This window comes from Pseudophryne corroboree, chromosome 6 (assembly GCF_028390025.1).
Source record: "Pseudophryne corroboree isolate aPseCor3 chromosome 6, aPseCor3.hap2, whole genome shotgun sequence".
In the NCBI taxonomy this organism is placed as follows: domain Eukaryota; kingdom Metazoa; phylum Chordata; class Amphibia; order Anura; family Myobatrachidae; genus Pseudophryne; species Pseudophryne corroboree.
Genome location: NC_086449.1, coordinates 242,182,043 through 242,196,360, shown reverse-complemented (window position 1 = coordinate 242,196,360; position 14,318 = coordinate 242,182,043). Strand labels below are relative to the sequence as shown.

The 14,318-nt window shown below is 42.8% G+C and overlaps 1 protein-coding gene across 1 annotated transcript; it reads right to left on the bottom strand.

Moving 5' to 3' along the window:
- Nucleotides 1-12,312: 12,312 nt before the first annotated feature.
- On the bottom strand, nt 12,313-13,690 carry MESP1 (mesoderm posterior bHLH transcription factor 1). The gene is made up of 2 exons (XM_063929956.1): nt 12,908-13,690; nt 12,313-12,375 (listed from the first exon to the last, which is right to left on the bottom strand). The coding sequence occupies exons 1-2, from the start codon at nt 13,688-13,690 to the stop codon at nt 12,313-12,315; spliced, it is 846 nt and encodes a 281-aa protein (XP_063786026.1).
- Nucleotides 13,691-14,318: the final 628 nt, after the last annotated feature.

Genomic DNA, 14,318 nt, shown 5'->3' with positions numbered 1-14,318 from the left:
AATTTGCCCAGATGTAATACACGCACAATATTGGTGGCATAGGAGAGCGTATCCTTAAACCACACAAACGGCAAAGCCTGTAAAATTTATTTGGTTAATAATAACCCTTTTATTTGGAGCTATTATAATAATATGCAGCACAGGTGAGCGTACCCCTACACCACACAGGGCAAACCCTGTAAAAATTATATTTGGATTTAATGTTAATAACCCCTTTATTTGGAGTAAATAATATACAGCACAGGATACTACCACTAGTCTGATGCAGGACAACACAGGAACACTGTAAGGGACTTATTATACAGCAGCACTGGACTTGTATGGCAGCAGAGGACACCACCACTGTGACTGGTCACTAGACTGACTGATGCACAGGACACTACCACTGGTCTGATGCAGGACAAAACAGCGACACTGTAAGGGACTTATACAGCAGCACTGGACATATGGCAGCAGAGGACACCACCACTGTAACTGGTCACTAGACTGACTGATGCACAGGACACTACCACTGGTCTGATGCAGGACAACACAGCGACACTGTAAGGGACTTATTATACAGCAGCACTGGACATATGGCAGCAGAGGACACCACCACTGTGACTGGTCACTGGACTGACTGATGCACAGGACACTACCACTGGTCTGATGCAGGACAGCACAGCGACACTGTAAGGGGCTTATTATATAGCAGCACTGGACATATGGCAGCAGAGGACACCACCACTGTGACTGGTCACTGGAATGACTGATGCACAGGACACTACCACTGGTCTGATGCAGGACAACACAGCAACACTGTAAGGGACTTATTATACAGCAGCACTAGACATATACAGCAGCACAGGGACACCCCCACTGGACTGATGCAAGATAACACAGCACCACTGGAATGGACAGGACTTATACAGCAGCACTGGACATATGACAGTAGAGGACATCACCACTGTGACTGGACTGATACAGAACAAGACACCACCACTGGACTGATGCAGAACAAGACACCACCACTGGACTGGATTTATACAGCAACACTGGCCATATGGCAGCAGAGGACACAACCACTGTGACTGGACTGATGCATTACAAGACACTACCACTGAACTGATCCAGGACACTGAGGACGGAGACACGTCCTCTCTCTACACTCTCCAATGCTGGAGTGAAAATTGCGGCGATGCACGGCTCCTTATATGGAATCCAAACCCCGCAAGAATCTGACAGCGGGAAGAAGACGTTTTGCCTCTTTCTGGTTTCTGAGTCAGGCGGGAAAACCCGAGCCTGACTCGGATCCGGGCTTGGGTAGTGAAGTCCAGTAGGGTTCGGTTCTCAGGGAACCGAACCCACTCATCTCTAGTAAAAAATAAAGAATATTGTACTTTGTTGTGGATCTACAAGTCCAAGCAAGCCTCCCCCGCTTGCTGGTACTTGGAGAACTACAAGCACCAGCATGTGGGGAAATAATGGGCCTGCTGGTACCTGTAGTTCCACAACAAAAGAAATACCCAAATAAAAACACAACACACACCGTCACAGTATAAGTTTATTTACACTTACAGTACATGCACACTTACACACTCACACATACTTACCTAGTGTCCCACGGAGTCCATTGGTCCCCTTGTTTAGTAATATCCATTGGGGTACCTGTAAAAAAGAAACCAATATACTCACCTATAATCCAGTGAAGATCGGTCCTCTTCAGTCCAAGTTCTACAACAAAGGACAATATTCTTTATTTTTACACAATTTTGGCTATCAGCCCCCCATCCACTGCCCAGGGATCGGGGGGACAGCTTTGGGCTTCACCCCTGGCCCTTGGGTGCCTGGAGGGGGGGTACCCTTGATTTAAGGGGTCCCCACTCCCCCAGGGAACCCCGGCCAGGGGTGACTAGCAGGGCCGGATTAAGGCTTCAGGGGGCCAGGGGTACTTTAGACAAGGACTAAATATAGTGTATATAGGAAGGAGGTTACTTACATGTATATATATATATATATATATATATATATACATACATATGCATGGATAGGCACTCCAAAATGCTTAGATGTGAATAATGCCGGTGCCTCCGTGAAGGTACAACATAGAGAGAAAAAGACGTGGCACTCACGGCAAATTTGCAAAGAATCACAAGGACATCAGTCGCTGAGGTAGAGCAACGTTTCAGTGGCAATACACAGGTCGTCAGGCTTTATTAAAATACATTAAAAGACATCTTACCTTTATAGAACCCCACGTGCATGTTAGGAAACAGTCAGGACCCGAACTTCCGGTCGGGCGGACGGAAATGACGTGATAGTGCCGTCAGCGCACTGAAAGAAGAAACCATCCCCATGGTAACCAAAAACGCTCATATACAGATATCATTGAAATGTTACTAGTTAGAACAAACTGCAATCAAGTAGCTATCAAAAGCAATACGGTTAGGTAATATCAAACAAGGAACACTCCTATAGATTAATTTTTTAGATGCACGATCACAGCAGCACAATTCATTCTAAGCGGTCTATTTAAATGATACTGACATATTCCTCATAACCAATAATCATTTAAACAAAATACTTGTATCCCAACATAAGCCCACAATGATCACTGTAATCAACCTGATTATGTCTCAATACAGTATATAATTATAAGGATGGTATATTGTTATAAAAAACAAGAATAAGATAAATACTCATTCAAACCTTTTGGGTGAATCACCCCCAGATAAGCAATCCATTTTGTCTCCAAAATTTGCCATTTGCAAACATCCTATCAATAGTATACGGTATAGGATGATAGATCACATCCCTAATAATATCAGGGGTGGTGATCGGGCGTCCAAATTTCTCCAAATGGAGACAAAATGGATTGCTTATCTGGGGGTGATTCACCCAAAAGGTTTGAATGAGTATTTATCTTATTCTTGTTTTTTATAACAATATACCATCCTTATAATTATATACTGTATTGAGACATAATCAGGTTGATTACAGTGATCATTGTGGGCTTATGTTGGGATACAAGTATTTTGTTTAAATGATTATTGGTTATGAGGAATATGTCAGTATCATTTAAATAGACCGCTTAGAATGAATTGTGCTGCTGTGATCGTGCATCTAAAAAATTAATCTATAGAAGTGTTCCTTGTTTGATATTACCTAACCGTATTGCTTTTGATAGCTACTTGATTGCAGTTTGTTCTAACTAGTAACATTTCAATGATATCTGTATATGAGCGTTTTTGGTTACCATGGTGATGGTTTCTTCTTTCAGTGCGCTGACGGCACTATCACGTCATTTCCGTCCGCCCGACCGGAAGTTCGGGTCCGGACTGTTTCCTAACATGCACGTGGGGTTCTATAAAGGTAAGATGTCTTTTAATGTATTTTAATAAAGCCTGACGACAGTGGATTGCCACTGAAACGTTGCTCTACCTCAGCGACTGATGTCCTTGTGATTCTTTGCAAATTTGCCGTGAGTGCCACGTCTTTTTCTCTCTATGTTGTACCTTCACGGAGGCACCGGCATTATTCACATCTAAGCATTTTGGAGTGCCTATCCATGAATATGTATATGGTGGAACACAGCATTGTGTTTTCCCTGATTATGGCAACCAGCTTATATGAACATTGAACTGTCCACGCAGCTTGTCTGTAAATGGTCCATATATTGGACATTTTTAAACTGAACACCTGCCATAGGTGTTTATTTCTGGAAACCTTTACCTTATATCAGTGAATTTTAGTTCAGTGACTGATTTAATATAATGGAGGATACGTATGAGCAATGGGGGCACTTTAACTTCCCTGTGGGGGACGTGCACTCGTTCTCCGAATCAGATGCGGAGGCGATCCTGCGAAAGATGGGATTACGGGATGAAGCACAAGCTATGGCCCCGAATATTATTTTCAGGGATTTACTGAATCTCAAAAAGAAAGAGGTTGATTTTGATCTTCATGGGCTGACCTTTAGTGACTATTTTAGATCTAAAAAAATACCAAGGGGCTTCCGTGTTCATAATTGTCCCACCATAGGCAGATACGATGCAAACTTCTGCCGACGATGGATTGCCATCTTAAATAAATGTTCACTGGACTTAATTTTATTAGTTATCGAACAATCTACTAAGGAACTGGAACTAGTTAGATCTAAAATCACAGCCTTTGAAAATAGCAATTTATCTGTCCTCACTGCGGATGCAGAGGGTGAGTGGATGAAAAAGTTACAAACACAAATCACCCAGTATAAAAAAGAACTTATTGATTTCAAAAAGAAAAAGTTGTCCAAAGTGGAGGAAGATTATGAGAGACACACGGTGTACAGGTGGCTGTCCGGCACCAATCCTACGGATAAGAAACGTCCCTTTTTCCGTCGCCAATTTAAGCAAAATTATAGGTTAGACACGGATTCATCGGTAGAATCCACTAGTGAATCTGAGAGACCGAATCAAGCATCAGCCCCTTTAGGGGTTGCGATGAAAGATCGAGCCAATTTAGAAAGCGGCGGTTCACCTGCAGAGGCCGCCAATGGCAGAGGCAGGGGTCGAGTCGTCAGGCCACCACGATACAAAAAGAAATGATTTGCAACTTATCGTCATATGAGCTATCGGATACCGAAATAAAGTTGCTGAACAAAGGACTATCATTTGTGCCGTCTGTTCCGTTTAATGATCTTCAATGGAATATAGAGAAATACAAACTTCAACGCAAGGTTAAACTAAGGGAACATTTTGGCAATCACACCAATACCAGTATGCAGAAATCTTTGCCTACCAAACTTCTTCCTTTCCGTCAAAAATCTGTATTTGACCCTTTATCAAACAACTCAAGTCTGAAAACTTTCATGAGAATTTTTGAGCATGAGGTGAAAAGTGTTGTGGGCTCCGGTGAGCAAATACATCCAAATCTCACGAAAGCTGAACGGGATGCTCTACAAGGTTTATCCAAGAATGAGAAACTGATTATTAGGCCATCGGACAAAGGGGGTGTAATAGTGTTACAAGATTTTAAGGATTACAACACGGAAGCATTACGACAATTGTCTTGTGTTGAGTTGTATATAAAGTTACATGCTAATCCATCTGCGAGTTGTAAGAAACGGCTTATAGAAATTCTCTCACAAGCCTTAATGTTGAGTTAATTACACAAGAGATTATGGAAGTTTTGGTACCGCAGTTCCCTATAGTGCCTATATTTTATCTATTGCCCAAGATCCACAAGGGAACAAACCCTCCCCCCGGCCGACCTATTGTGTCGGCGAAGGGTTCTCTTTTGCAACCCTTGTCGGTCTTTCTAGATTGCTTGTTACAACCTTTGCTTTGTGAAGAATCCAGTTATTTGGTTGACACCACTGCATTTTTAAATAATCTTCAATCTATTGAATTATTACCCGATAATTGCTGGCTGGCAACCGTGGATGTTGTCAGTCTTTATACATCAATTCCCCATGATATGGGGTTAGCAGCGGTTAGAAGATTTCTCCTCAGAAAGGCAGTGTTTGATATAGATAAAATAAATGTAATCTTGTCATTATTGGAACTAGTATTGTCTAACAACTTTTTTCTATATGGGAAACAATTTTATTTACAAGTCCAAGGGTGTGCGATGGGATCTGCGGTTTCTCCCACGTATGCAAACATCTTTATGTTTTCTATTGAGGAAGATTTGTTTTATAGCAGTGATTGCTTTAGATCAGGGGCAATTCTTTTCAATCGTTACATAGATGATTTATTTATTTTGTGGAAAGATGACATAGTGGCACTGACAGAATTGTTGGAGGGCTACAATGCAGGTGTTGGCCCTATTAAATTCACTTTTGAGTTTAACCAGAAGGTAATTAATTTTCTGGATGTTTTGGTAAAAATTTATAATAATAAGATCAATACTACCATCTATGTAAAACCCACTGATTGTAACCAACTATTACACGCACATAGTTGTCATCCTCCCTCACTAAAAAGAGGATTACCATACTCGCAAATGATCAGGATCAGAAGCATCAACAGTAATGCAGAGGTGGCCTCAGCTCAGATTGATGCGTTAATCACTAAACTACTTGGAAGAGGTTACTCTAAAGAGTTGCTAAAATCAGCTAAATTGAAGGTTATGAGTATGGATAGGAGGTCTTTGTTACAGAATAAGATCAAGAGGGATGAACAACATCAAACTAAATTCCCATGGGTAAATACATGTAATACTAAGTCCAATGCTATAACACAAATTGCTAAAAAACACTGGCCCTTATTAGAAACAGATGCACAGTTACATTTGTCCGGTTCGAGGCTAATGCCCTGTTATTCCAAAGGGAAAAACTTGAGAGACTATTTGGTAAAAACCGATGTCTCAGGTATTTCAGAGGATCCATTAACATCAACCACACATTTTTTGTCTCAAACAACCTCCAAATTAGGTTGTTTTAAATGCACATGTGTTACCTGTCAATATTTATTGACAGGGGATGCATTCAATCACCCACAGACGGGTAAAAAGATTTTGATACGACACCGTCTAACTTGCAATTCGACATTTATTATTTATCAGATTGTATGCCCATGTGGGCTCAGTTATGTCGGTAAATCCGAACGTAAATATAAAGAAAGGATGACCTGTCACAGGTCGGCCATTAGAAAAGCTTTGGAGACTGGCAGCAGCGATCAGCCCGTAGCCAGACATTTTGCCATTTGCAAACATCCTATCAATAGTATACGGTATAGGATGATAGATCACATCCCTAATAATATCAGGGGTGGTGATCGGGCGTCCAAATTACTCCAAATGGAGACAAAATGGATTGCTTATCTGGGGGTGATTCACCCAAAAGGTTTGAATGAGTATCTATTTTATTCTTGTTTTTTATAACAATATACCATCCTTATAATTATATACTGTATTGAGACATAATCAGGTTGATTACAGTGATCATTGTGGGCTTATGTTGGGATACAAGTATTTTGTTTAAATGATTATTGGTTATGAGGAATATGTCAGTATCATTTAAATAGACCGCTTAGAATGAATTGTGCTGCTGTGATCGTGCATCTAAAAAATTCATCTATAGAAGTGTTCCTTGTTTGATATTACCTAACCGTATTGCTTTTGATAGCTACTAGTAACATTTCAATGATATCTGTATATGAGCGTTTTTGGTTACCATAGTGATGGTTTCTTCTTTCAGTGCGCTGACGGCACTATCACATCATTTCCGTCCGCCCGACCGGAAGTTCGGGTCCGGACTGTTTCCTAACATGCACGTGGGGTTCTATAAAGGTAAGATGTCTTCTAATGTATTTTAATAAAGCCTGACGACAGTGGATTGCCACTGAAACGTTGCTCTACCTCAGCGACTGATGTCCTTGTGATTCTTTGCAAATTTGCCGTGAGTGCCACGTCTTTTTCTCTCTCTCTCTCTCTATATATATATATAGGATAGATAAAAGTATAAGCAGAGAGCTGTTAGAGGCAGTAACAAAATATAGCACATATTATTCAATAGAAAATTTGAGTATGTATACACTGTAGAAAAACAATATCACACTGTAGTGCTCAGCTAGACTCAGAGGATTGGACGTTGTGGCTAGTCTGCGAGGCACAGGGTCACTGCAAACCTGTCACACAGTAGGTGGTGATAGTATGATGTGGGGACATGATCTGCTAGCGTCTAGGGGTATGCAAGCTGCTGGTTACAACAGTACAGGTTTGTATAATCTGCCTGTCACAAAATTATGTATATCAACTAATCCTAAATCCTACAGTACTACTAGAAGAAAACTGTTAACATACACACACAGCATACCTACATCCACACAGCATACATACATACATACATACATACATACACACAGAGCATATACACACATACAGTACACACATACATACATACATACATACATACAGGCAGACAGACACACACACACACGCATACACATTCCATACCAACATAAACACACATAGCATACATGCAGTACATACATACACATTACCACACACACACACACACACACACACACACACACACACACACCCAGCATACATACATACACACACACACACTGCACACCTACAAACACAGCATATATACACACACAACACACACACAAACAGCATGCATACATATACACACACTACACACCTACAAACAAACAGCATATCTGCAGAAAGAAACACACACACACACACACACACACACACACACACACACACACACACACACGCACACACACACAGCACTAACCAATTTAAGAGAAGAGAAAGAGATTCTGACAGAGTTAGTTAAGCACAGGAGCACAGAGTTAGTTAAGCACAGTGCACATGCTCAGCAGCTCCTTCCTCTGTGAGTCATGTGTCCAGTACAGAGAGCTCTGCTGATCAGAGCTCTCTGTGAGGAGAATTCACGGCAGCTCGTTAGTGCCTGTGGGTGGTCATGCCGGGTGCAGAGACGGAGACAAGGCTGTCTCCGTCTCTGAAACACACAGTTTACTGAACTTCATAAAAACAACAAAAATATGCAAAACTGCCAGTGCTTGATGGCAGGCACTTGGGGGGGGGGGGGGTTAAATTTGGGGGTCCCATGGTAATGTATCCCCTGGGCTCCCCCCTTAATCCGGCTCTGGTGACTAGTTGGGGGGGAGTGATGCTTTGGCCCGAAGAGACCTATATAAAAGTGTCCCCTGGCTGCGGCATCACCTCCCTGGCTAGTGGAGACTGATGCTGGTTTCAAAAATACGGGGGACCCCTACTTTTTTTCCCCCCTGTATTTTTGGAACCAGGACCGGTCCAAGAGTCCGGTGCTCGTTGTTTAAATACGAGGAACCCCCAATCATTTTTTCCCCTGTATTTTTGCAACCAGGACTAGCTCAAAGAGCCCGAGGCTGGGTATGCTTTTGGGGGGCACCTGCACATCGTTTTTTTTAAATATTTTTTCTTGAAGATACACTCCACTAATGCATTCTGGGGCAGATGTATTAAGCCTGGAGAAGAGATAAAGCAGTGATAAGTGCAAGGTGATAACGCACCAGCCAGTCAGCTTCTAACTGTCAATTTACATATTGGAGCTGACTGGCTGGTGCGTTATCACCTTGCACTTTTCACTGCTTTATCACTTCTCCAGGCTTAATACATCTGCCCCAGAATGCATTAGTGCAGTGTTTCCTCAAGGTACCCTAACAGTCCAGATTTTAAGGAAATCCATGCTTAAGCACAGGTGACTTAATTAGTACCTCAGTCAGTTTGTAAAAACCAGTGGCGTCACATGCCAGGTGCAGGGGTGCGGCCCACACCCGGGGGTCACCCTCGGAAGGGGTGTCACCAAAGTGTCGGCTCTTCTGCAGTGACAGGAGCCGAGTGCTGCAGTGTGATATTCACCTGCAGCACTCCACTCCTGTAACACATTAAGAGCTGGCACTGCACTCAGCCCAGTCTCTGGGGGCAGCCAGTATCTTTGGAGATGCTGGACATGCCCCCGGAGTGAAGAAACGGAGACCCAGCGAGACCATGCCCACCTTTTCAGGTGGCTGTGCCAGAGGCGCAGGGGGACAGTGCAGAGTGCTCACTGGATGTCACCACATCTGGTGATGCCTCTGGTTTTAACCATACTGTATGTGCACAAGTTTGGATATCCTTAAATCCTGGGCTGTTAGGGTGACTTGAGCTTGAGGACAGAGTTTGGGATTCTTTGCATTTAGTAAATAGCTTAATTGCTGATAAAACATGTCATTTGAAAGAAAAAGTATATATAAAGTATATAAATAAAAACCTCTTTAGTATTTATGTAGAGTGTATGCAAAATAGACCTGTGGTGTAGTTAGTGTAATGGAAGGTGCTATATAATAGGATTACTTGTGCATACACACTTACCGATTGTCAGCCCTGTGTATTGTGCCTTGCGCTACAACTAGACAGGCATTTACAATATGCCCGCCAGTTGTGATGCCCATCACCGCCGGCCTGTGCTGCAAGTGTACTGGTGGCAGTGGCGTGCAGTGAGGTCAGTGGCTGGGGAGGCACTGGCAGCTAACCATTCCCCCCCCCCCCTTCCCCCCATACAATGGGGGGGGAGTGTAGTCCCCCATACATTGCTAAAACCAGCACCAGGCAGAACCAGCCAGGGGGAATAATGCCATAGCAGGGGAGACACTCGGTATGGGGTCCCCTTGCCATAACATTAATCTGCCCCCCAAACTAGTCAGCCCAGGGCTGGAATTTCTCGGAAGTGGGGACCCCAAAAAATAAAAATGGGGTCCACCTCCCGAGCAATAACCAGCATTGGGCTGATAACCCAGTGCTATGCCCCACACCCCTGGTAGCGGTGGGTGCGGTGCTCATTGTTAATATTATTCTTTACAGGTGGCCTACAGGTCCCAGCAAGCCTGCCCCAGCATGCTGGCACTTGGAGAAACACAAGTGCCAGCATGCCCGGACATAATGTGCCTGCTAGCTCCAGTAGTCCACCTGTAAAGAATAGTAATATTGTTCTTTACAGGTGGCCTACAGGTCCCAGCAAGCCTGCCCCAGCATGCTGGCACTTGGAGAACCACAAGTGCCTGGACATAATGGGCCCGCTGACACCTGTAGTCCACCTGTAAAGAAAATATTAAAATAAAGACGCCACACTAGCTTTAAAAAATTAGTTTATTTGTCAGGGTGTTCACCTGGGGGCGGCGGCCTTTAAGCTCTTTTGCATGGCCGCCGCCTCCCCAGGGCTTCCGGCGTCTTCATCTGGGGGGGCCGCCGCCTCCCAGGGCTTCCAGCGTCTTCACCTGGTGGGCGGCGGCTGTTAAGCTCTTTTGCATAGCCCCTGCCCATCCAGGACTTCCGTCGTCTTCTGTCTTCAGGAGCTCTTCACTGCTCCTCCTCTGCCGTCGGACTGACGTGCCGCTGCCTCGCGCTGACTTATATAAGTCAGCCAGAGGGGGCGGGGTGATGATGCTGCGGGCCGTGATTGACTCGCGGTGGCCATCTTGAATTTCAAAAATGACGCTGAGGCGCCATTTTTTAAATTGGTACCGCTCCTCTGCCAAACTTTGCAGAATGGCAGGCAGGGATCTTGGATCCCTGCCTGCCGCTAATAGTCTCACTGCTGCGCGCACCTCCACCGCCTCCCACCACCTGCACCTCTGCCGCCCGCACCTCCGCCGCCACCGCTGCCCGCACCTCTGCCACGCCCACACAGTGATTGACAGAGGATCCAGTGACGGATCCGCTGGCCAATCACTGTGGCCTCACTGACAGGGGCGTGCTTTCATGGGTTGAAAGCACGTGCCTCTATGAAAGCGGCACCTCTAATGGTGCCACTTTCCAATGCATTTTCATTGGCCTTTTAATGCCCATTGCTAGGCCCCGCCTGTGCCCGCCCCCCGCTCCCATACCTTTCCCATTAACACCGGGAGGCACCACGATCGGTGCCTCCCAACCCCATTTAGACAGGGATAATGATTACATTTATATAAAGGAGATACTTATGACACAGAATATGTGTCATAAGTATCTTCTTTACATTATTTTAGTCATTAATGACAGGGGAGGCACTGCCTCCCCTGCCTCCCCTGACTGCAAGTCCCTGACTGGCGGTCTGCAGATATAGCGCCCATCGGCTGTGCTGCAGGGCCGACACAATATGTTTGTGAACTACGTCGTTCACAGACATATCAGGGGTACACACCAGCCAACGCACCCACCATATATCTGTCATTCAATTTAACGGCCGATATATCGGCCAGTGTGTACCCAGCTTAACCCTGTAGTTCTATAAATGTTTATCAAATACCTTAGATTTTATACATGTTTACCAAGTACCTCTTTGTGTCAGGAAATAATTACCAAGTAACGCATTTGTCTACAAATATTTCTCCATTACAGCCTTACAGTTTATTCCATTACCTCTTATTTCCATAAATATTTAACATGTACCCATTATACTACATAGGACTTATACTTATGTCTCTAGTATTCCTCTACTTTTCTTTAAACATTTTGCTCATTACAGTGAATATTATTTTGAATTCTGTAACACATTGAAGAACCCACTTAAACATATCACTGATCCCCTGAGGGCGCGCATACTGTAGAATGTAAAACCCTGTAATGTTCTTTATGAAACAAGTAGTCCTAAAATATATTTTCCATTTTACACTCAAATGAAATAACTAATGATATAGAATATAAAGATCTTTAATAAATAAATATATGCTATTAAATATTTCCAAATGTCATGACAGAATCAAGACATAACAATATTGATCCATATATAATAAAAGATAATCTATGTACATAATGAAAACACAATAATTTAATTGAGTTGGCTTTTGTGAGCGTTGGATGCTGTCCTCCAGTTCAGGCATGAGATTGTTCTTTCCTCCACATCTCCACCAGATTCGTGTACTCTTCACATGTGACCTAACAAATATATTATAACATTACATTTAATATTAAGAATATATGCATGTATATTATTACTTCAGCATGTGACTGCATATTGTGCCTGAACTATTATATTATTATACTGGAATCTACATTCTCTAGCATAGCAGGCTGTGGCTGTAAATCAGCTGTATACTGTCCGTAAACTACAGGTGTCAAACACAATGGGAGATGTGGTTCAAAGTCATGTTAGAATATTACATTATATAGAATATTATATTATATTATATATAAATGGATAATTTCACTTTTATCAAGCCTGCAGTCACTGACAACAAATGCGTCCAAGTAAAGTCCAATAGTAAAGTGCAACGGAATTTGCTGCGCTATATAAGAAACTGTTAATAAACAAGTAATACATTACTTTCATTCACTGAATGCAGGCATTCTATAAAATGGCACACATTACAATATTAAGACTTCTCAGTTTAAATAAAAATGTTACTGGATCTCACAGTGGATTAAATATTAGTATCAGTATATTACACTATGTGTAAGAGACACTTACCATCTGCTGATGACCTGTGACATCATATTCATTAGTTATCTGGGACAACGCCGTACTTGTTGTTGGATACTGATGTAGAGGGGTCAGTGGTGGCAACTCGTATTGCAGCTGGTAGCTTGTGTGTGTATTCTGCAGCCCAGATTCAACAGGCATAGGTCTTGTCGCAGCAATGGGCTCTGCTGATGCTGCAAAATGTATAATATTTTCTTCTATCGGCTCTGAGCAAAGTGGATGAGTCATATCCATGCAAAAGTTAAGGCCTTGTGGGCATCTGTTAGTTCTCTGCATTGTAGTTAGTCTTCTTTGCTTCAGGACGTCTTCGCTAAGTCCCAGCTGTGCAGACAGATGAGAGATATAGAGGATTGTCAACTGAAGAGTTTCAATTTTGGTCAAGGTCTTGTCTGCTGGAGCCACTGAAGGAGGGAGATATCTTCTGAGATTCTGCAGTGCTTTGGAGAGGTTCCTCATCCTCATCTTCTCTCGTTCACTTGCACTTTGCCTTTGACCATATGGCAGCTTTCCTTTCATCTTCTTGCTTTTCTTTTCTAAAGAAGTTTTAGGTTGAGCTATGGTATGAGGACAACTTGAAGAAATATTAACATAGGCCTCCTGAGATGATGGGTAATGGAGATATGGTGGAGAAAGGCAACAGCAGTCAATGGAAGATGCAGGAGAAAGACTGCTGTATCCCTCAGAGCTGAGGTAGCCGCATTGGTACAAGGTGGTACAGGTCTGGTGCATGCTGCAGTCCTGGTGATGGAGAGGTACAGATGAGCTTTCCATGCCTTCCTTTCCTCTCTCAGTGCTTGTGCAATAGTGAACAGAGTCAGACAGCCTCTGTCTTTATCCAGTTTGCAGAGGTGTGAATTGTCACCTTCACCACGATCATCAACACTTCAAAGCTTCATGGGGTAGAGGAAAACAAGCAGGGGGTCTCTGGGAAGAAGACTTAGTTGAGAGCCAAAAGTGAGGGATTTCACCCCTGCGGCCACGAAATGTAATTCAGTTTGTCTGAGTATTTTGAAATATTCTTATATAGTCCGAAGGATTTCTCTGAGAAATGTTAGAAAGTTCTCTCCCAGGTATAATTTAGTAACATGGTGGGAAATACACTTTTGTGTTTGTATGCAGTTATCCCTCATTTCAAAACTGTTAGAATTAGCCCCTGTAGTGTGGTTTGTACTGATGGGTCCACATTATTTAAGAAACAGATTCGTTGTAAAGTTGTACATATATGTTTTTAAATGTACAGTATACCATAGTGTCCTATATTGATGCATTAAGCTTATATTTTTTATGTTTTAATTAGCCTACTACATAATGGCTATTTATTGTATATAGCATACCAGTTATATTTTTAAATGCATTGCATAAATGTATTACTGTTATATTATTATAATGTTTACTTTTA